Here is a 23,211-nt window from a genome sequence, read left to right as displayed (position 1 = left end):
TGTAGATTTTCTTTTAAGACTCACAACACCAGCAGGTTACAAAGACAACAATATACAGCATCTAAGGCAGAGCAAAGAGGGCTACCTCAAATGCAGGTAGCACATCACTGATTTTGAGTTGTGCCAATCTCAGGAATGACATTCAACTCCAAGATAGTGAATAGCACCACAATTAGCAATGTTACCTCTCAAATACTTCTCCCATTAGAATTACAAATCTACATTGTCACAAAGTAATAAATGGGCCTGTGGTCTTACATGTAATGAAATGAAAAATGTTCCTTTTTTTTTTTATTATCCCTTGGTAATGCACATACCAGGAAATACCTTAACAAGAAAGTGAAAAAAGAGCTCTCCAAGACTTCTGAGACAAAGGCAGGACTCATTTTTCTCATCAAAATGTTTCTTCAGTATTTCCACTTAAACATACACACACTGAAACTATGCAGAAGTGACCTGCCTCTCTAAAAGTCGAAAAGAAAGAAGCCTTAGCTCAGTCTTGTGTGTTTACACTTTTAATCTTACCCTTAACCAAGACTGAATTGAGCATAACCGCACTGAAGGTCAGCTTCTACACTGGCATATCAAATTTCAAGCCAACAGCTCTTTTATTTAAAATATGTTAGATAAAAAGGTAATATGCTCTCTGTAAGAGTTCCCTTGAGGTTAGAAGAACCAATAAATTAACTGTTACCATATGTTTGGCTCCTTTTGGCAAAATTCAGTAACAAAACACTGCCAAACCTCTTTTGGCAGGTAATAATATTTGGTAGCTTATACTACAACTTGGGAAAAAAGGAAACTGGACAGAAAGCTTGGAAATTAATAGAAGAAACTGAACTTCTATCCTTGTTAACTATATGCTGTTGAAAAAAAAAAAAATCTAACAAAGTCAACTCTATGGGTCTGATCTATAAAACACAGCTGTCTCCTCAAAAAAAGATCTATCAAATGCAAACTCAAACATTCCAGCTAGTACAGTAATGCAACTATTCTGTACTTGTTTTTTTTTTAAGCAACGCTAGATATGTATGATCTATTTTGCAAATGAGAAGCTTTGTAAAATTAGTATTCTTAAGAATTAAAATGCATATTATTAGCGCTTTCATTATAGTGCATTTATTTCATCATACATGAGCGAAGTCTGGGCTTATTTGCAACGCCATGCTCTTAAGTTTCACTTATGTTAAAATTAAATGCTTTTTTTTTCCCCCACATCTTTTATACCTACATAATTGAGACTAGAGCATGACAGATTAAAAGCCTTTAACACTACACCTCTAATTATAATTATAAACATAAGATATGAAATTCCTGCTATTTCAAGGACAACTATTACAGACTTTTTTTAAATTCCAGCTAACCAAGTGGGGGCGAACCTAGCTGGTCCTGTTCCTTTACCAAGACAAGCAAGACTTGCTCTGTAAGGTCAGAGTTAAAAAAAAAAAAAAGAAAAAACACAATGATTTTTCAGATATGAAAATGTCGGTTTCATTTTATTTTTGTAACCATTTATGAAAACATACTCTAAATTCATTATTATTCCCCTATTAGCCTATCATTCATGCCATCACAGTTTGCATGTACAGGAAAAACAAACACTTAAAAATTCTGTATTTCCTTAATCAATTGCATCATCCCATTAAATTCTAACTTTTATATATATAAATCACTTGCTATTCAGCTTAAGAGTTCCACACACATATCTGACAAGAAGTTTGAAGCAGGTTGACAGGTATAGGCCAGATATTTCACTTCTTAAGAGTCGTGTTATTGCATGGTTAATCCTATATTTGCATTAATTTGATTACAAGCACTTACAGGTAAAAGTAATCCTAAAATGGAGGCCTAAAGATTATAATATAAGCTTCTGGAAGGTTTTTCCCGAAAAAAGTATTTTTGCCATTCTACAGATGCTTGCCTTGTTCAGCCAGTTGGGATTTTATTAATAATCCTCTCATTACTGTATTTATCTTCTGATTTCTTATTTTTTATTTTAAGTGAGGCAATTTCTGTGAAGACTTGGCACTGAAATCAGAGACTTCATTACCCTGCAAAATATATCCACAGTTCAAAGTATTTAAGAGGGTTAAACAAAATGCAAACATTTAATGCAACATTAAGCATGTGAAATAAAAACTTGATTGCCTAAAGAAAGCATGCTACACTGTTACCCTGGTGACAGGTTAAAAAAAGGATTGTGAGCTGAATGGCTGTATGATATGAAATTAAAATGTTTCACATTGAACAATCCAAAATGAATTGGGAAAGGTTAGAGCAGAGGAGAGAGAAATCAATTCTCCAATGGCAATGGTGAATGGAAGTGAAGTCTGAATAGGATTTGCCAGTGGGGTGCAACAGCTGCCAAATATCCTGCAGCCAAAGAATTACAATAATACTGATGAAGTGTGCAAGAGCTTTTGGAATCATTGCAGGGAACAGAGAAATACTCCTACAATAATGAGGCCATTCTGTGTCCCATCCCACTTTCACAGCTGAATCAAAGGAAAGAGAAACGGTTGAAAATTGTAATACTCAATAACAAAGGTATAAATGAATTATCTATCCCTTCAATCAATATCTTATATTTAACTACAGCCTTTGTGAACCATGAATGAAGCAAGCATGCTAAAGAATGGACAAATCAAGACACACATGTAAAAGTATGCAGACAATATTGAATGAGAGACACTTTCTTCCCATATATTTTGTTGACAACATTTCTACTGCACAGGCATCTGGAATAAGCTATACACTACACAAACAAGCAGCAGGACACAACCAGTGTCTCAAGGAACTTCACAAGGTAAGGTGCTGATGTTCGTGTTTATTATGTCAATAATCCTGGGAACAAAACACCAGTAAAACTTCTTATGTGAATGCAGTTACACATGCATTTATGGAGCTTAAGAGTCCCCCAAAGTCAAGAAAAACTTTGCCCTTCCATAAAAACCTCCAACACAACTTAATTTCTGCCCGTCTCAACTCCAAATAAAATATACAGATAGAGAGGAAAAACTATGCTAAAAATAGGTATAACATGACCAGGGAGCACGTGGCAGTTAGCACACACCTTGTTAGTTCTACAGTTTCATGCGTACACTTTTTACGCACAAATATTAAAGAACAGGTTTAGGAGGTGTAAATCTACATGAGAGGAAAGAATTGTTGGGCTTATAAAAGGGATCAAAATAAAGGAAAGACATAGAGGTCTTGTGGTAAAGGGAGGATCTTGCAGAAGAAGAGGTCGTAAGCAAAACATGGATGAGAAAAGGCCAGATTGGCAACTAAAAAGGGCCAGGAATATGGCAGCACAACAGAACACATTGACATGTGTATACTACATAAACTCAAGTTTCAACATTAAGTGAACAGTAGCCACAGAAGCTATAAAGCTCCTACAGCAGCTGCTGTTTTCCCAGCAGACAGAGTGAAAATAAAAAACAAACATAGGGACTTAGCCAGGTCCATTTACTTTGGTGAACAGCTTTCTCACCAGCAATCACCTCAGCAAGATGCATGCTGCTACTTTGGGGATCTTCCCAAGAGATGCTCAGCGAGGTTCAAACTTTTCATAATGATTATATTCATAATGATTTCATAATGGTTATCAACTCTAAAGATAGAGCAAGCATGGATTCCTAAGTCCCCAGGACAACTTTTTCCCTACAAATGACACTGGGATGACAGGATTTGCCACAACAGACCGTTCTGTTTCTGGAATATATGTTCATGAATCATATGGAACAATGGTTCTGTTTTCAAATTACTTACATATGTTATCAATTCTGATTCCATTAATTTAATCCAATCAAAGAAAAAAATATGATACATACATTCTGTAGAAACAGTCATAAATCCTACCTTAAAATGTCCCATTTCAACTTTTGTATTTTACATAAAAGTTCATTTCCACTGGACAAAAATACCCGTTTCATATATTTGCATCTACTTGTTTGTCTCTAGCATATATAATCCTCTTTCCCTGATAAGCAACCGAACAATGTAGAAGGGTAAAAAATACCAGATTTTAAAGACAGCTAGAATACTATATAGGGCAGCTGGTTTAGCAATGATTAAGCAAGATTACAAAAAAAAAATTTAAGTAATTATTTATGAGAGGTCGAAAGAATCACATTAACTAATGTCTGAAGATACAAGAGATGGTTGTCACAATCAGAAAAGCCCATTATAAATAAGGATATCATATGAAAAAAGGGAGAACAGAGCCTTAGTACCTTGGTAGTCTATGGGAAAGAAAAAAAAACGTAGTGGAATAATGGTCTGAAGCTGCAGTAATTACATAAATGTAATGAGGACTTCCAAAGGCATAACAGTAAATCATGAAAAGAATGCTTGACTTGTTGACCAGGGAACCAGAGCAGTAAGGATAAGACAGTGTTATTTTCATGAGCTAAGGATGACTGTATAACTCCAAAGCAAGGGAATGAAGAAAGCCACAAGTGGGCTGGCCTTAGTCATCCTTACCAAATGAAAACAAAATGGTTTATCTTTATATCACACTAGAGATTATTTGCAGGATAAGACAAAGTATAAATATTTAGCTGTATTTGCAATAACTGTTCATGTTATTACTGTGGTTCTAGAGGGGGGGGAAATAAGAATCACACAATGCAACTGATATAATTCAGCAGTGTCTGTGACTGCATTGCAAGTAAGAACTCTTTCCCTTTCCAAGAGGCCAGTTCGGATGACTCCAGTGAATTTTCCTGACATCATCTTCCTTCTTTTTAAAATTAATGTAACACAACCTTATTTTGTGCTGCTCCAGCAGTGCAGGAGAGCCAGAAAGCTCTCCTATTGGGCAGCTGACCATCCTTCCATATGGGGAAGCCCTAGGCTGGCAAAGAGCTGGCTCTGTCCCAGGCTCCAGCAGGGTAATAGGTGTAGTCTACGTGAAAGCAAGCATGCCTGAGAGGTGCGGGGCTCCACTGCTCTCTGAGCAGTTCCCTCGTGCCCTAATCATGCAATGGCAAGGCAGAGCAGGCATCCGAACCATCACTACGAAGTGTAATTTGAGGATTTCCATCAATATATCTGTACCAAATCAACCTAGACACGAACCTACAATAAATCATTAAGTAAAAAGCTAAATATATATATTTCTGTTCTTCCAGTTCACCTGTCATGTTACGTCCACTACACTGAACCCCGGAATTTTCAGAATTTTAAAACATAAAAATTCAGCCCAGTTATTTCAGAACTTGATGAAAACCTGCTTGTATTTTATATGTAATTTCTCACTATACACTAACCCTTCCCGTGAAAGTATTATTTTATGCTTAGAGACTATCATCCATTTAGGTCTCAAAATACTTTATACATGCTGATAAATAAATATTTACAAAACCTCAATAATGCAGTAAAGGCTATTTTGTCTTTTTGTAAACTGAGGCCAAATCCAACTGACTTCTCTAAGGTCCCACAAGAACATTTAGGAGTTTAACTCGAGACTCCCTAATCCCAGTCTTCTATATTAAACACACAAGTAAGAAAAACCTTAAAGGGCTTTTTTTTATAGCAATATAAAACATTTTCCAATGTGTTACCATCATTTTGCATGTAGTATCAGGTAATATGGGCATGCAGCCTCACTGTTTTTTTTCCAAGTCATAAATGATGAAAGGGTAAAACCCATACAAAAATTAGGAAAATACACTTAGCAGCCAACACAAGCAACGCATAGGAAGTGCTGCAGGCAATTGGGTTTAGAAGTATAAACATCACATTAGTAGACCCATGAGATAGCATGATGTAGCCACACCTGGAGAGTCATTCTCCTATTCCCCTCCCAACCCACTAATGAAAACAAGTCTGAAGCCAAAACGTGAAGATTCAACTGTACAACATCATTTTTGGTCTCAAAGGCTAACTACATCAAACAGACATAAAATAAGCTGGACTCACTTCAGCCAAAATATGTTTCCACTTGAAACAAGATCGAGTTCTGTCTAGAAGACCTTGGGATTTTACTAGATGCTGTAAATCTGTTCAGCAGCTGTGGGTGGCACCAGTTTCACAATAAACTGGACTATGGAATAAGTAGGAAAAGTCCTAGGTAAAATAACTGAAAGCTGAACAATGAAACAATCATCAATCATTCATGGCTCTTTCCTGTAGGAAACATGTGCCCCTATTATCTGGGTATCACGGTGAAATATTCACATTAGTATCCGGCTTACAAAATATCAAGCATTTGCATTAGCTAACCATCTTTCAAAAAACCCAACCAAAAAAAATCCAACTAAAACACCCACCCCACAACAACCGAGAAAACTAGTTAAATAACAACCAGTTAAATTAAAAAAAAAAAAAACAAAAAAACCACCACAACAGAAAATGCTCTAAATATTTGATGACTTAACAAAAGTAAATGTATATATTCCTGTAACTCCAAGCATGCACAGTCCTCCAGCAGCTGTTCTAGCTTACAGTTGGCAAATTAATCCTGGGAGACTGTTGGTGAGGCCAGGGGCACACACACAATGCAGACACTGGAAACTCACCTGTGGGTGCTCCACCCAAATCATAATACAATCTATTCTAACACAGGAAAGGCAAACCAGCCTTCAGCTTGTGGCCTGTATTAACCTCAACACCACACAAACCCCTGCAACAAAGAACCCCACACAGGGGTCACGTCTAATTGAAAATAGCTGAAGAAATTTGGGTGATCCTAATGAGGCAATAGCTCGCTGATCATCAGAGCACATTCCAGCAAGAAACTTACAGCTGATGATTCAGTCACCCAGGGGACAGCAAAATACATATTTTCCAGTCACACCCCTGCAAATATCATCGACTGTAGAGGACAACCCCCCTCATGAGGCTGGTACTAGTCTGATCTGTGACACAGAGCTAAGGCCCACCTCTGCATCCCTTTTAACAGCCATCCTCTTCCTCCTTGGTACACTTTCCCACTCTTGTAGTTCTTTCAGAATAATTTCACTTGTCATGAGTACTTAACCTGGTTCTGTCAGAATGATCTAAAGTAAAGTATTATTAAACTGTTTCTGTGCTAATACAGGTCAATCTAGCAGAACCAGAGTAGAAAGTAACTACACACAAAATCATGCCTGCATACCTGAGGGAGGAGGAGGAAAGGCAGAGACCAAGGGAAGAGCAGGCTGGAACAATGATTCCTTAATCTGTCTGAGCTGTGTTTCATCTGATTACAGTCTCAGTAGCCCTGATAGTGAAAGGTGGAGCTCCTGTGAAGACTTCCAAGCATGGTTCTTTCTATCTATCTGACTAGAATAACAATCCTGAGCTTAGGCTGAATAAATCATGGGGGAAAAGGGAACTCAAAATACCCCTGCAGTTGTGAAAAGAATGCATATTATAAATACGGCTCCCAAAAGGGAAAAGAAAACAAACCAAAACCAAAGATAAGCATATAACTCAAGTTTAGCAGAAAACTGTCTATTTGGCAGCTGTGACAAGTTTAGAAGAAATAATGCATGATTTCAAAATACTACTTTGCAGTGCAATTTCTTACACAAAAATTCCTCAATTGCTTTCAGTGCATGCAAAAGAAAAAAAAATGCTGTCAACATAAATAGTGCCAGAGAGCAGAAATTTTGAAGACTATGACCAACATGTTGATGTACTTTTCCAAACCATTAGGAGAATGTTATGAATCAACTTTGGAGCATGCAGTCTGTTTAATCCATTACATCCTCCAACACGGATTTAAAATTCACACAGATTCCAAACATCCAATTCTGCCACAGTGAACTGCATCCAAGATTACAACTGGCCTTTTTGATTTGTTGCCAGTAGCACAGGTTCCTACTCTGCACTTTTTGTTTACTAATATTTTTCAAACAGATTGCAGTCATAGCAATAAAGATGTGCTTTCTATGGCCACAATCTTGCTCCCTAAAGAGTACCCATGACATGGAACACTTTCAAAAACAAGTCAGACACAGTTTGGGCAAGTTAAGGACATGCCATGAAGGATCCTTGATGGGACTGCAGCAACTTGTATGCTCCACAGTCCTCAGTCTCCTCTAGAGGGAGTGCACTAGCTGCTCTAAGGAATGGAGAAAATGTCCAGGACACTGCACAGTTCTTTGACCTCATTCTGCCTTTGTTTCTTTGACATTTCCTCTGAAGGAGCTGCATGATTTTTGGGAAAGGATATCATTATCAGGCTTGGTTATCTGCAGAAGTTACTTACCAGTAAGCCTTTTTGTATTATCTTGTCCTTACTTGGCCGCAAACAGCTTCACTATCATCAAAACAAGTAGATCTAACAATATACGTGGACTGAAACTATAACCTATTCAATAAGAAGCACACGCAGACACCACTTGGAGAAAATTTTAAGGCTTAGCTTCTGAAGGATTCATTCCAGATCTGCATATGCCTCAACAGACAGAAAAGACCATCCTTTGAAAGCCGAGCTGAGCATAAATACCCCTCCATCACAGCAAAAGAAAGTGATCTTCCCTGTACTGAAAGGATTTGTTAGTTTCACCATTTAAAATCTGAAAAATCAGACCTTAATCTAGTCTTACAAACTTCATGTGGTCAGACTCTGCTGCCTTCCCTGCTCATAGCAGAGGAATGTACGTGTTAGGCTAGGACTCCAAAAACAAGCTTGCTTTTTTTTTTTTTTCCAAAGTAGGGGTGTATTTGTTTCCCCAATGCAGAACAAAAAGAGATGAATGACCATGCCTTATTGCTCAATGCAATACTTCATTTATACATCTGATATCTCAGCTAAAATAGTGGCATATGTCTTTGCTATTAAGATACACAGACAGCTAGTACTGAAAGAAAATACTTGCAACAGAAAGAAAATTTTTAAAATATTCTTCAAAAGCTGAACTCCTTTTCTTTCCTTTTTAGCAAGTAAGAACATTTTACAGGCCAGAGGGGGGAAAAAAAAAAAAGCTCAAATCAGGGCAGGAAGTGCAATAGCAGTTTGAGAATCACTCCTTAAATCAACAATTCCTATCTTACTCTAAGTACAAAGTAATCCATTACTTCTCTATAGCACTACCAGACTACTTAACTTCCTATGCCGGCCAGTAAAAACTGCAATCAAGGCTCCTCCTCATTTTCCCTCATTCATCTTTTCTTTGTGGAACAGTGGCCTTCGAGTGTCTGTTCTTCTCTTTATGCCACTTGCTATGGAGGATACAACTCGTGAAAGGAAATAAATAGGTGCTTTACTTTCCCCTATAGGTGCATAAGGCAAGCAATGACTTAGCCCTACATATGCTATATATTACAAAGCCGTTATGCTTGCCCTAAGTGTCTCTTTTTTCCTTCTTTTTTTCTTTTTTTTAACACCATATGGTATTATTTATCTTTGTGGGTACAAATAAAAATAAAGACTTCTTGAAACCACATTTGATTTATTCCTGACCACTGTAAAATCAGTAATAGAATACACTGTCAAACCACTGGCATGGAATGTGAATAATGTCTATCCTGCATTCCGGCTTCCCTCTTACACAAACACAACTACATTAAAGAACGCAAGACAAGAAGAAAGAGTCATGCTGAAGTTAGGATTCACTGCATGCCTGTTGCAAACACCAACTATCCAAGCAAGTTTCACAAATGCAATTGTTCTAATAGAAGGTCTCAAGGCATTGACAACGATGGGCCAGAGGACAACGAAAGCTAGAAACATCCTAGAGGAAAAAAGCATACTGTTCCAAAAAGCTAAAGAAGTTAATTAGTATTTTGACACAAGTTCCTGCAATGGCTGTCCAATTAACCATATTACCTATAGCAGCTACAATCCAAAAGAATGAGGGAATGGGGGAATCAAAAGCACCAAAAAACATACTTACAGCAAGGTGCTGACTCGTCCAGCATTTACCAGTCAGAAAGTGTTTTCAGAATTAGACCCTAAACTATTAAGGTTCTTCATCAAAGTAGCAAATTACTCATGAATCCACAATATTTTAAAGCTCTGTAGCTGAATACTCATATTATCCCAAAGTGCTTACATCACTTCAAACGGGCACATGGGAAATTTGTGATGCTCCATTTGTGGTTAGTTACTAATGCAGCAACATTTTGCATTAATGAAACTCCTGATGTGCATTAATTACTGTACTGGCTTGCAACACATTTTTGTGCCTATTAGTTTGCTAATACATAGAATAAAAATAATCGTGTATGACTTGTGCGAGTAGGGAAGCGTAAGCCACAGCTCATTTGAATTTAGAAAAAACATACTATATTAAGAAACCATGCAGATTCTCACCAGCATCTCTCATGCGTTAGAAGATGCCATTAACAAAACACATCAGCACATCTGAGTTCCTAGAAATGAACTTACCTTGGAGTCCCTAGAAATTGCTGTGATCTCAGTTGTTCAGCCACATACAAAGATGCTGCTGTTGCCAGTAGTTCTCTTCTTTCAAGATCTGTCAACTTGTGCCCTAGTTTTCAGAAAGCAGTAAAAAGAAATTAGGTACCACAGACCAATACGGACACAAAAAGCAACAACTATCAGTGAAGATGCTGTTCAGTCCTTATACATGAAACCTACATATTTTCCCTCTAAATTAAGATGAAGCTTAGCATAGCAGACGCTCTGAGTTTCAGAGTTTAAATTGCATGTTTTCATACAGATCAGCCCTACTGCTAACACTGGTATCTCTGTTAAAAACCATTTGACAACTGAAAGAAAAAAAAAAATAACTGAATGATGCTGCAGCATCTTGTTTTCGTTATTGAAATGTCACTGGTTGACATATTGTGCCTCATGCTGGAATCCATCTGTACATTAGAACTTATTCAAAATATACAGCACTCTCTCTCAGTAATTTACCTTGCAAAGGCTACAGATTTTCCAAGCAAAAGGATAATGCAACAGTATAAACCCCAGAAATAAATGGGGATAAAACTGTTCTTCAGCCCTGGGTCATTTAGTGCCACTTGTGTAATCTTTAGTTTACGACTAATGGAGCCAAAGTCAAGTTTGGCACTTCATAAGCAGAAAATGGCTCAAAGGAGCCTACAATCCGAAGGCAGGGAAGCTAATAAAGATTTGGACAAAAGGGTGCAAACCAGGGTGACTGGAAGCAGGATTTCTCCCAACCTGGTCTTGTTCCAGAAAGTGAAGGTTAATTAGAAATTCAATTGTCCATTCAGCAGGCTACAAGACAGAGCACAGTGACAGAACTTTGCCCTCATCGTCTTTAGGTTAGAAACCGCACAATACAGATTTGGTATGAGAAGCTGGCAAATAGGTGGCCAAGATGGGTGTCACAAGAAAAGTAGAACAGTCAAAACTGATGTGAGAGGGAACAAAAGGACAAGTAAAGTACTCAGTCCACAAGGCAGTAGCAGGAAGTTAAAGTTGACACAGAAGAGGACAAGAAGTGCAAAGCTGAATTGTCACTGAGAAAGAGAGGCAAACTTTATCCTCAGAAGAGAGATTTTACACAGATGAAAGCAAGAATATTTCAAAAGCCAGAGGGGAGGATAACATAATAAATATAGTTAAAAAAAGATAAAGGTTAAGACTGAAAGACTTAGCTGAACTCAGTTACAGCACAGCTCTCAAAGTGCTTTATGCGTATGTATCACAGCAAATGACATCATCCATGGCAAGTACGGATTTCACAAGAAGGGATGGGGGAAGAATTGGGGGGAGAGGTTCAGAAGGCTGTATCTCCCTGAGCAGCTCTGCCCAGGGGTGCACGTTGCTTCCAGTCCTGCAGCAGAGAAACAGCTCCCTTCTACATCCCCGCTCTCCCATCACCCCAGCACTACTGCATGTAATGTTAATTGACACTCTCCAGTACTGGTCCCTAGCAAGGGACAACTTCTGTCAGTAGCATAAAATAAGACTAATACAATCCTCAAGAAAAGCCAGAATGGAGGCCTCTGGAAAGGACTGGAGCAGACTTTACAGTAATAAGTGCACAATTTCAAAACAGGACATCTTCTGCCCAGGACTCATCATTCCACTGAGCACAGTAAATATGGATAGGTAAAGAGGCTGCTTAGAGTCCACCTCAGCAACGCAATAGTGCCATGGTAATAGAAACACACTCATTACAGTTCCAGCTAACAGTACAAAGGAGTTGTCACAGGCCAAAAAATGTAAATTTAAAACCAACAAAAGCCAGCAAATCTACATCAATCTATTTTTAATTTAGTCCATATTAACATATTCTGGCTAAATATTACTGCAACTTCCTTTGCTCAATGTTTGTTATCTTTTATCTGCCTTGAAATGGAAACTGTCTTCACTTTAACAAATGCATGCAGAAATACAAATGCTGAGGAACTGGCTTGAAACAAACTTAATTCTTCCTTTGCCAGTTACTAGAAAAACTGATTACAAAGTGAAAGTCAAAAAAAAGGATGAACTTTTGTACTATTTTTGTACATATACACCCATATACGTGTATATATAAGCCTTATATAATTATACCATGCAATAACATCAACTATCTGGCTCTGAAATGTGTCAATTTCCCAACTGTTTACACAAACTAAAGCAGCTCTAAGATAATTTTTCCAAAACACTGTATCTAAAATTGATGATTTGTTTACGCGCCTCAGCTAAAGACACATCAGGAATCCATCCGAAAACCTTTGCCTGTCAGTCACCCTGCCTAACACCCATGACAACCCTGTGTGACCAAAACTGCATGTTCCCACCTGCTCCAACATACACTGCTAGTATCAACTCATACAAAGGATCAAGGTAAAAGTAGAAAGATCCCAATTTGAAGGTTTTATTGCATGACCTTCATCTTGGATTAAATCAATAACTGCTTTTGCACTTGCTGTGCTGCAAAATCTATTTTCTCCATGTATCTTCAATTAAAAAAAACCCTCCAAACAGTGAAAAAAGGTCAATAATTTGATACAGGTTAACCACCGATCAAGAGTTACATTCACCACTTCATTATCACAAACATGGAATAACTATTTATCTGCTTTCTTTATTTGTCACTATTTGCATTAGTTGTGGCACAGATGTGGCAAGCAGAAAACCAGTCATGCCTGCAGTATCGAATGTGGGATTTCTGGGAGGTAATATAAACTGTTAACAAGAACATATCAAAATTAGGTATTAGTCTTTGTCAATGAAGATACAATCCTACCAACTTTGGAGGCATACCTCAGAAGCTTGATTAAAGGCTGCTTCCTAAGGATGGCAATTTACCTTTATTACACAAGACAGACTGCTGTCAGTACTGCCTTAGTGCTCTGAATTCCAGTCGCATTTCCCTTGCCTTCTGCTCTTGCTCCGCTGCTAGACTCAGCAGAATTTTTGAATTTTGAAGTTAAAATTTAAATTACATTACTATATTTGGAAATACACAAACGTTCCAGATAGTAATACCTTTGTTTCACTTGATATATTATTTTACTTTAGAAGCCTACCCTCAGGATTTCAATTGGGTGTCTTGAGGTGTAAGTTAATGTTCACCATCAATAAAGATACAACACAACCTTCACATTCACCATGAAGAAGACTGATCTGAAAAGTAACAAAGCTACCTCTGGGGCATTTGTCCAAGTGCTGCCTTGATAGGAAGCAAAATGAGTGAGTAGCAAAGGTTTCCCAGCTTCCACCATGTGAAATTCTGCCATTGCTCTTCCCTACTGTAATTGCTGCAGACTCCTGGGCTACATGGAGATTTCATCTCCACCATAAAATGTAAAACAGCTCCCAAATCTCTCTGCTCAACCTGGTATATACTTCTGCATTATCACTGTAATCACTGAGCTGAATTATATAAAATGAATGTAAAACAGGATAAATGGCTATAAAATTAAGTCACAACTAAAGAAGTGGAAGCACTATTGTTCATATTACTTAAAACTAGACTGCACGTATCTATTGCTACTAAATGACAGAACCCTGGTCAGAAGGAAGACAAGGAAAAAGTATTTCTCTCTCATTTCCCTGATGTTATGATTGCTTAAATCAATATTATCCCAGTATCCCCCAAGCTGAGTCAAAAAGGTTCATGCAATTACTTTACATAACCAACTTCAAATTAAATTACATAAAAGGTCATTCTTCCCATAACAGTCTCATTTGCATTTTGTCCTAGAAATGTGTCTCCTACTATCAATTACAGGAAAAACAAAACAAAACAAAACAAACAAGCCCTGGTTATACGTCCCAGTCTGTTACTTAATACTAGAAAAGTGACTGTTTTCTGATTGGGAAGAATAAAAATTAAAAGCAAAATCGGTATGAGAGAAAGCGCAATGTATAATTCAGATCCATACCAATGCAGGCCAGGTTTATATCATTCCTAGGTTCTGTTTTGGCTCAAGTTTTTCCCCAGTGGATTTTGAAGTTGACCATTACAAATGGCACGTATATCAAGCAGGCTGAGGCAGAAAACAAAGTTGGATGCTATTAAAGGGCTTAATTTCTTCTCAAGTACAGCAGAGCTCTGCTCCATCCAGATGGCCATGATAAAAGACAGACAATACTGCCTGCATATGCAATCTCAAACCGTTCGGAATAGTGAAGATGTCTCTCAGAAAGCTCATGATCACGTATAAGATGGATGCTATAGCATACAGAAAGGAAGCCTCTGCTATTTTGAATTACAAAGGTATTAGTGACAGACCAAGAAATGTTTCTTGGCTTCACCTGCCACAAAGAAGAAAGTCAAGTAAACTGTTAAGTCAACTTTTATAATGCCGTAGCTTCATAAAACAAAGACAAAGATCAGATTGCAGTGTGGAGAAGATGAATGGAATTAACAGCAACCAACCTCTGCCTTCCAACAGTAACACAGCCAGGGGAAGCTGCATTCCCCCCTCCAACTAATAACAAGAGTGTCCAGACTTAAATTTAAAACTCATATCTACAGTCCCAAGTCACCTAAAAAGAGCTTTCATTCATAACACAATCATGGAATGCCTGAGGTTGAAGGGACTTTGGGAGGTCTTTAGTTTATTCAGTGTGCCCCCTCCCCCAGGGAATCTCAACATCAAATTCAGACCAGGTTCCTCAGAGGTTTGTGTAGTCAGGTCTTGAAAATCTCCAGTTTATGACCACTGTCTCTTGCTCTATTGCTGTGCAACTCACTGAAGAGCCTGGCTTCATCTTCTTGGGACCCCCTCAGAGGTACAAGGCAGCTGCCATTAGGTCCACCCTAACCTTTCTTGTTTCCAGGCTAAACAAGCCTGGTTTTCCCAGCCTCTCCTCACAGGTCCTCTGTTCCAACTCCACCACCACCCTGGTAGCTTTTCATTAGATGCAAGTTTATTAATAACTTTCTTTATGTGTTAGGGGGTTAAAACTGGACACCGTATTCCAGAGACGGTTTAGTAAGTGTTGACTGAAGTGGAGTAATCATTTCCTCCAACCCATATAATTATGACAAACACAATGTATCTAAAAGCCTTCACCTCATACACAGTCTCTGAAGCAAATACACAATTGCAGGAGAGAGGTGTGCTTCCTCTTTCTTCCTTTCTATAATAGAAATTAGTTAACATAAAGGATTGTCAATCAGAACTTCTGCTCTTCCTTTCCACCCAAATGAGGTCAACATGCTAGAAGAAGGGAAGTAAAGGGTTTTTGTTCCTTTTTTTCCCCCGTGTTTTGGTATGACTTTTACAATTATCTTTTGGAAAATGCCCCATTTCTCATTTGCACAGGATGTCTCTCCCAAAGAGACCAACAAAGCATTTGAGTCGTTATTTAATAACCAGGAAGAATTGACCATTAAAAAAAATTCTCCATATTAAAACAAATATCCAGGAAAAGATTAACTGTGAAACTGACTGAACCACAAAGAATGATCCAATGAATAGGATGTGAACCTAAGGATCCTTGAGTTTAATTTGTTCTTTGTCAAAGACTCCTCTTGGATCTTTATGAAGTAGAGATACTTTCTTTACCTACAAAATAGGGATAATAGATAGTATATTCCTTTCTCATCAGGCAGGTTAGGAAGCACAGAGGCATCCCAGACTGCCTGAAAGCTGTAGGAGGACAGCTCGTCTGACAACACTCTATCTAGCAATATGGGCTACTCCTGCATGCTTGGACAACATTTTTATTCTGTGAGCACAGTGCTTGGAGGCCACTCTAAGATGTATTTGTGCCACCTGACCTAATCAATGTTGCTGCACCCACCCTCAGATCCACACTCCTCCCAAAACATGCATGTGTGCTCAGAGCAATAACCCACTCCAGCTGACCCACTGCCAGCCAGCACTCTAGCCATCCATCCCTCATATAGACAACAAAAGGGTATGACAGCAGCTGTTTTCCCACACTAATCATACCCTGAGCAACGTTAGTTTCAGCACAGCAATATTTTAAAGTAACTGGCAATAAGCAAACTGGTTTTGTTAATGAATGCTTATTTAAAGAAGGGAAGAAAAAGTTAAATCCTAACCATGAAAATTACTAAACATTCCCATTTTAGATGTAATTTGAAGCGAGCATCACAGGTTAATGGAAAAGCTGCCAAGATATTTCTAGTAATTTTTTTTTTCTTAATTTATAGTAAAAGCCTTCTAATAAAGGACTTACAATGAAACTCTCAAAATGAGAGCGGAAAGCAAAGCATCTCTTAAGTAAGACTAAAGTTAACATTTATATATTTGAAGAAAAATGCACGTAAGAAATGGGCCACTGCTTCATGCAGTCACCAGAAAGAACACAGGTGACATTCATTACTTACCATCAATGTAGACCAACAGTGACAAGTTTACAAAAGAAACACACTGGGTTGTGCTCAAGCATCACTATAGCACACATCTTCAATTAACTGAATTTTTTTTATAAGTTTTCCAAATTTAGAACACTTCTGGTATGAATTCCTACTGGTAACAATAGCACATCTTTTTAGATATTTCCAAATTACATTGGCTACACATTGCTGTGATTTTTCAGATTATTCCACATCTTTTCTTTTTTTTTTTTTACAGCTACACGTCTTTTATAGACAATATTAAAATATATGAAGCTACTTATTTTTTAAATTGTCCTAGCAAAGTTCACCCTGGGTATTTGTATTAAAAAGTTAGTTGACGTAAGTAGAGGACTTATACTGCAAAAGTTAATTTGCCTTTGTTTCTCCTGCTGAGCTTCTGCCTGTCATCTGCCCACCACCCTTGCCTGTCTTCAACAGTTCCCATTAGAGTCTTTGCGTTTGCAGAAATATTTTTCAATAAGTAATTTTTTTTAAGCCAGAAGGGTCTAATCCAGATCAAACTACATCATTAAAAACACTCTCAATTACTTCAGTAGGCTCTGAATCAGTACTCTTGATTTGAAGGATACCTTCAGTTTTTTTATTTAAAGAAGGTAACGTATGCTTGTATTTGATATATAGAAGAAGAGCAAGACTTTTCATACAGCAGGAACGAAGTCTAGTCATTTCACGTGTGCCATTTATTAGATTCTATTATGAAGAGTCACAATATCTCTTCTTGTGTCTTCCGGTGTCTAGAGTAAAAGCTTATCTTTAAGGCTCTGTTAATACAATTACTGTTCACCTCAAACTGCAACACTAATCAGCTATTTGCATCAGTGTGTATGCGCACACAAAAACATGCACATACAGTTCAAATCAGATGACCCCAAAACAAATTATTGTCATCCTGCAATTTGTGGACCAACAAGTAATTAGCTTATTATATACAGGTTAACATTGCAATATAAAATATTCAAACAAAAACAGAAGAACAAAAGAGAAGCATGCCTTTCCATAGTCAAAAATATAGAGCAAGGGGTCTCCTGGGTCAGCAAAACCTGTCCCAGCTTCTTACAAGGGACCAAGGGCACCAAAAGACATGTTATCACAAATAAGGGTGGAATGGATTATGCTTTTATTGTTCCCAGTTATGTGAGGTGAGGCTGCCTCTTCACAAAATGATACAAACCTGTCTAACATCTTGCATCCTCCCCTTTCTCCATCATTCCCTTCTCCCCATTCCTAGCCTGCCACTCACTTTGCACATCTGCCAAGATTCACCTTCATGAGCTAAGTCAACCCAAGAACTCTCAAAAAACTACCCCAACAAAAGCAGCAACAATTTAAAAAAAAAAAAAAATGCTGTTTTACAGTGGTTTAGGGAACTGAATCCACTGATGAAAGACTGAAAAGTCACAGAACCATCAAAGAGACAAGACATGGGATTCTGTATGAAAGTGTCAAGGAGGGGAGACAGACCAGCTAATCAGCAGCACTGGGCCTTCAGAGCAGATCAGAGTACCCTCAAGTCTATGCCGGATGCAAGCCAAATGAGTTACCTGAAGATTAGTTACGTACACCTTAGCAAAGACAACAAAGGACCATTTGAGCTTCAACCATCACAAGCTTTCTGCCTCCCAAGGTGACTAACTCTTACTGCTTTGGTCGCAGTCAGGAGTCAATAACAAGCTGGATGCATTAATCCCACATGTAGGACGACTGTATCGCGTAGAGTTGCCAATTACATCATGATATAAAGCAGTTCTGGGGATGAATATTCTTCGCACCAAATTCACACGCTGAGTCCTGAGGTAAGAAAAATCTGTTCTGCTCCTCAATGAGACTAGAATTTGGCAAGGTGCCACACATGTTCAGTGACTGCCAACCCGGCAGCGTTGTTTCCAAAGTGGGATGAGGATTCTGCCACATTGGATTAATGATGAATGAGGGAGAAAGGAATCTCCACAGGATTCACAAAAGACACATGAATGATGAGCTATACACACTGTTGTTTTGGGGTTTTTTTAAATAAGGAAGAGGTTCAGCCTGATGAATGCCAGCTGAGGTGTGAGGCCTGTATAGAAGGACTGACTCTCTGACCACACAGGTCAAGAAAGCATCTAGAGCAGATTGCCTGAGAGAAGACCACCTTTTAAAATTTGATCCTTGTGAAAGGAAATCAATCTACTTGTTTACTTAAATTTCTCTATCAACTGTTGTTAGACATTTTTGCAACAGAGTTGTTCGGGATGTTGTAAAGAAACATTTGCATTTTCATGCTTATGTTAACCTAGTGTTTGAGTTAATAATTTCAAGGTGATGCCCATTACTGTGTGTAATGAGTATTAAGACCAGGCTACTGAAATACTCTGATGAAATGCCAGATCCTCCAGACAATGCTACAGTGAATACAAAGGGTGCCAAAAGGCGATTCTAAAGATGCTGCACAAAGTCACTGGAGAAGCGATAGTGTTGAGTAAAGAGAAACCTTATCTTCAAGTTAACAGTGGGAGCACTGTCTGTAATGAAGCACGTTAGCATGGTAGACTTGAATTGATGTTTATTTTACATATTTCATATCACCTACAAAATTGTTTTTCTTGACTTTGGATATACTTCATTTACTATTTTGTCACTACAAGTATGTATTTTGCCTTCTTGAAAGTAAAGAAAATAACTGTTTCAATTATATTACGCAATATTTAAAAAAACCTAATTGTGTGTATGCACAGATACATTTGAGGGGAAAAAAAAGTAAAGATTGATTAAGGAACTTGTCAGTCTATAAATATAAAGCAGTAATAATCCGAAAAAACACCTCTCAAGAAAAAAAAAAGAAACATTCCCAAATGGAACAAACCTTTAAAACCATCAGGATAGACTTCAGGAAGGAATTTAGTGCTGATGTCTCCTTGAACAAAGCGTGGATGGATGATCACTTCTCGCAGTAAAGAAATATTATGAGCCACACCTGAAAACAAAAAAATCAGCACAAAATCATGTAAACACATTAATCACAAATTACAGTACGAAACAACTTGTAAAAATATGAGCTCTTATCTTTGTAGAATAAATACTTGTTCACAACTTAAGAGACCGTAGAACTGATGTAATCAATGCAGACATACCAGTTTTGTTCCACCCCTGCCTCAAGATACCCTCCTTAAACATTCAGTTTAATTAGGAAGTCCAAATTTTCACTTCAGCAAGCCTAATTCAAACACCTACTTAGGTCAACAACAGCAAGCACAATCAAGAGACTTTTGATTCAGTCCTAGCAGGTGTCAGCAAGACCAGAGCCATCTCCTTGAAACGACAGATTAGTCACGACCGTAAGCATCAGTCCAGTTCCAGTGAATCCTGATTCCACCTTGCCATCCTGCCACCTTATATACACACTGTCCTGTGGAAGATTTGTGCCATGTTACGCTCCAATCACAGTAATCATAGAATGGTTTGGGTTGGAAGGGACCTTAAAGATCATCCAGCTCCAACCCCTGGACAGGGACACCTTCCACCAGACCAGGCTGCTCAAAGCCCCATCCAACCTGGCCTCACCACCCTCACAGTGAAAAATTTCTTCCTAATATCTAATTTAAATCTCCCCTCTTTCAGTTTGAAACCATTACCCCTCATCCTATCACTACCCTCCCTGATAAAGAGTCCCTCCCCATAACGAAAGATAGTAAGAAGTTTCATTACTTACGTAAAATTTTATAACATTTTTAGAATTTCTAAGTCATAAGACACTTCTGTGGAACTTATAAAACAAAGAAATCTATTACTTGCTCTGTACATACCTTTATCCAACCTTGCCTGACCAATTCTTTTATTGAATGTCCCATTCCCCCTTTATCACCATTCCATAATCCTGCTCGGCACATAGCCCCCCACCTCCACAGAGCCCTTATAGCCACCTTTGTCCTTTAATTTCTTTGAATATTATACTATCTTCTTTTTTTCTGAATTTCTTAATCTCCTTTCATTCCCCTTCTCAGCCTGTCTCCCCTTTCTTTTTTCCACATATTTTTCTTTCCCTTCTTTTCTCCCCTGCTTTTTGTGCCTAAGAAAGACAACATTTAACTAACACAATCTAAAGCTACACAGCCCAGAGGATGCTGTCAGTTTCAGGCCAATACTTGCACACAAAACAATTAAGTCCTCTGCCCCTTCCTCATAGAGAAGTAAAAGATTAACTTGTTTTCTCAGAGAGGAAAGAAATAAACTATATCCCATTTCCAGCATAGGTTGGAAAAAACATAATCAGCGGTAGATGTTAGCACAAGAGATGTTCTCTAGAAAATATTGTCTAGGGAAAGATCCTGGAGTCCATTAAAACATTTAAAAACAGGTTAAAGAAATGCCTGTCGGGGTGCAGACATAGTTCGTATACCTTAGTTCAAGCAGTGGGACTAGATCATTTTCTGAAATCCTTCAAGCTTTATTTTCCTTTGAATTTAACATAGCTGTTTAACTAAGTATCTTAATGCTAAACTGCGCTTTGCCAGAAGTACTTGCAGTTTAGCACCAAGTATGATGATCATTAAAAGTCATTTCACTGAAATATTAAATATAAAGAAGTCTTTATAGGAGGTAGGAGAGGAAAAGAGGTGCAAAAAGAAAAAAATCCCCAAATAATTTAAATTCTCTTTTGCCTACTGCACTCGAAACAATTTTCAAAGAGAAGATACTTTCTCTTTTGAGAGTAGCACACAGGCCATCTCTGGAAAGGAAAGTTCAAGACTATGCAGGTAAGACAAAAACATCATCTTTATTTCAACTCTCTACTCAATTTTGGAAAGAGATTGTAACAGAAAATTTGAAGAGCTGCAACAGTTCAATCCCAACATGACTAGTGAATAACAGCGTGTCATAAATATTAATATTTCTTAAGAGAAGCTGAAATAGACATGTAATTCAGGAGCATAAAGTGTAAGTTCATGCAGCTGTAGCATCCATTCCAGGTACAGATAAGTGAGGAAGCTGCTGTAGAAAAGAGGTTATCCAACCTCAGCTGTGCAGTGTGCACATTCTCACCATTCAGGAAATACAAAGTAATTCACATTCTTTCCTGTCAGTGTCAGAGCAACAGGCAACTCCAAATCACATTGCATTTGCCAAGACACATGAACTTTGGTGTTAGGTGCACACTATGAATTATAAAATGCAGAGCACATCACAGACTAGTTTATCTTGTAAAAACTTGTCTGTGCTCCTGTAACTCTTGAAAGCACAAGTTCTGAACTTTAAATCTAGTTATGTTTACTTACATGCTATTATGATTAATAGTGATGACATGACTCAAAGTTATTTGCACATTTTTCTAATAGCTCTAGTCTAAAACACCATGAATAAGAATTCATTGCAAACTCAGGGGTCTCAACTGTAAATTAAGCTATTTGGATTTTTTTTTTCCTATCGAGATCTCACCAAAGCGAAGACACTAGCAATACAGCCACTGAGAATTGCTGGGGCTATAGGAGATTCTTTTGTGCTCCTACCTCTTCTCCATTTGTGTTTTTCCAGTTTCAAAGCATGAATAACATTCTTTTTATTTTATGTGCAGATCAGTTCAAACAGTTATAAAGCTTTTTTTTTCTCCTACAGTCTGCTGCTGCTGTGAATTTTCAAGCTGTGTGGCCGTCACTGAAACCACTTTCAACACACAGTCAGACTCAGCCTCACTGAATCATGAAGTCATAGCTTTAAATACTAGTTCATGAGCCATTAAGTAGCACATTACACAACCAGTTTAATGATGACAAGATAAAAATTTGACCATTTGATTAAAAGAAGATCAGCCTCCTTGGTGTCTGTGACCTAGATAGTCATTCATGGACCCTGATTTCATAATCACTGAATGAAACTCATATTGAATCTCCACTAAACAAAAAAAAATTTTAAAAATCTTAGGCTAAATGACTAGAACTTGGAAAAAAAATAAAGTCTTTCTTTGGCTGCTACAAAATCCCCTCAGATTTTCCCATTTGAATAGTAAGTTGAAATATCAAAGAGATTTCCATCTATGAAGTTCAGCTTCAGGACTATAATTAGAAAACAAAAGAGGAGCTCTTCAATGCTCCCCGACTTTGAATGAATCCAGGATTTAAACACACTACAATGTGTAACTAGATCATCTCATGTTTTTCTTTCCTAAACTGCTATAAGATCCCTGGTGAGATGATGGCTGATGACAGCTGACAGAGCTTGGTGTCTCAACTGACTGCCCCAAAAGACCTGAAATAAAAAAAATACTCATAGTATCTTAATTATTTCCAACTCATACGCATCAGAAAAATCAGAGGCTTCTAAAATGCTTTAAGCTCCAAAACTCCTTTAACAAGTTCAATAGAGCAGACAAGCCTAGGTGTTTGGGACACAATATAACACATGTATTTTACATAGGTGAATTAAAATTTTAATATCAACAGTTCCTTTAAAGTATCATGAAAGGCTATCTTTATCAGTCTCCATGATCATTATGTGACCAGTGACTGCATAGCTGATCTACTTCTCA

The 23,211-nt window shown here is 37.8% G+C and overlaps 1 protein-coding gene across 1 annotated transcript in view; it reads right to left on the bottom strand.

Annotated features, from left to right (window-relative positions):
- Positions 1-23,211, bottom strand: part of PCCA (propionyl-CoA carboxylase subunit alpha) — a 300,632-nt gene that overhangs the window by 129,847 nt on the left and 147,574 nt on the right. Inside the window, exons 17-18 of the mRNA XM_086481594.1 lie at positions 19,555-19,665; positions 10,328-10,430 (exon numbers count right to left, since the gene is read on the bottom strand). Of these exons, the coding sequence (XP_086337720.1) occupies positions 10,328-10,430; positions 19,555-19,665 (214 nt within the window). The remainder of the gene's footprint in view (positions 1-10,327; positions 10,431-19,554; positions 19,666-23,211) is intronic.

This window comes from Leptosomus discolor, chromosome 1 (assembly GCF_034619465.1).
Source record: "Leptosomus discolor isolate bLepDis1 chromosome 1, bLepDis1.hap2, whole genome shotgun sequence".
NCBI classification, from domain to species: domain Eukaryota; kingdom Metazoa; phylum Chordata; class Aves; order Leptosomiformes; family Leptosomidae; genus Leptosomus; species Leptosomus discolor.
Note: the sequence above shows the minus strand (reverse complement) of the source record. Positions and strands in the feature narration are given on the sequence as shown.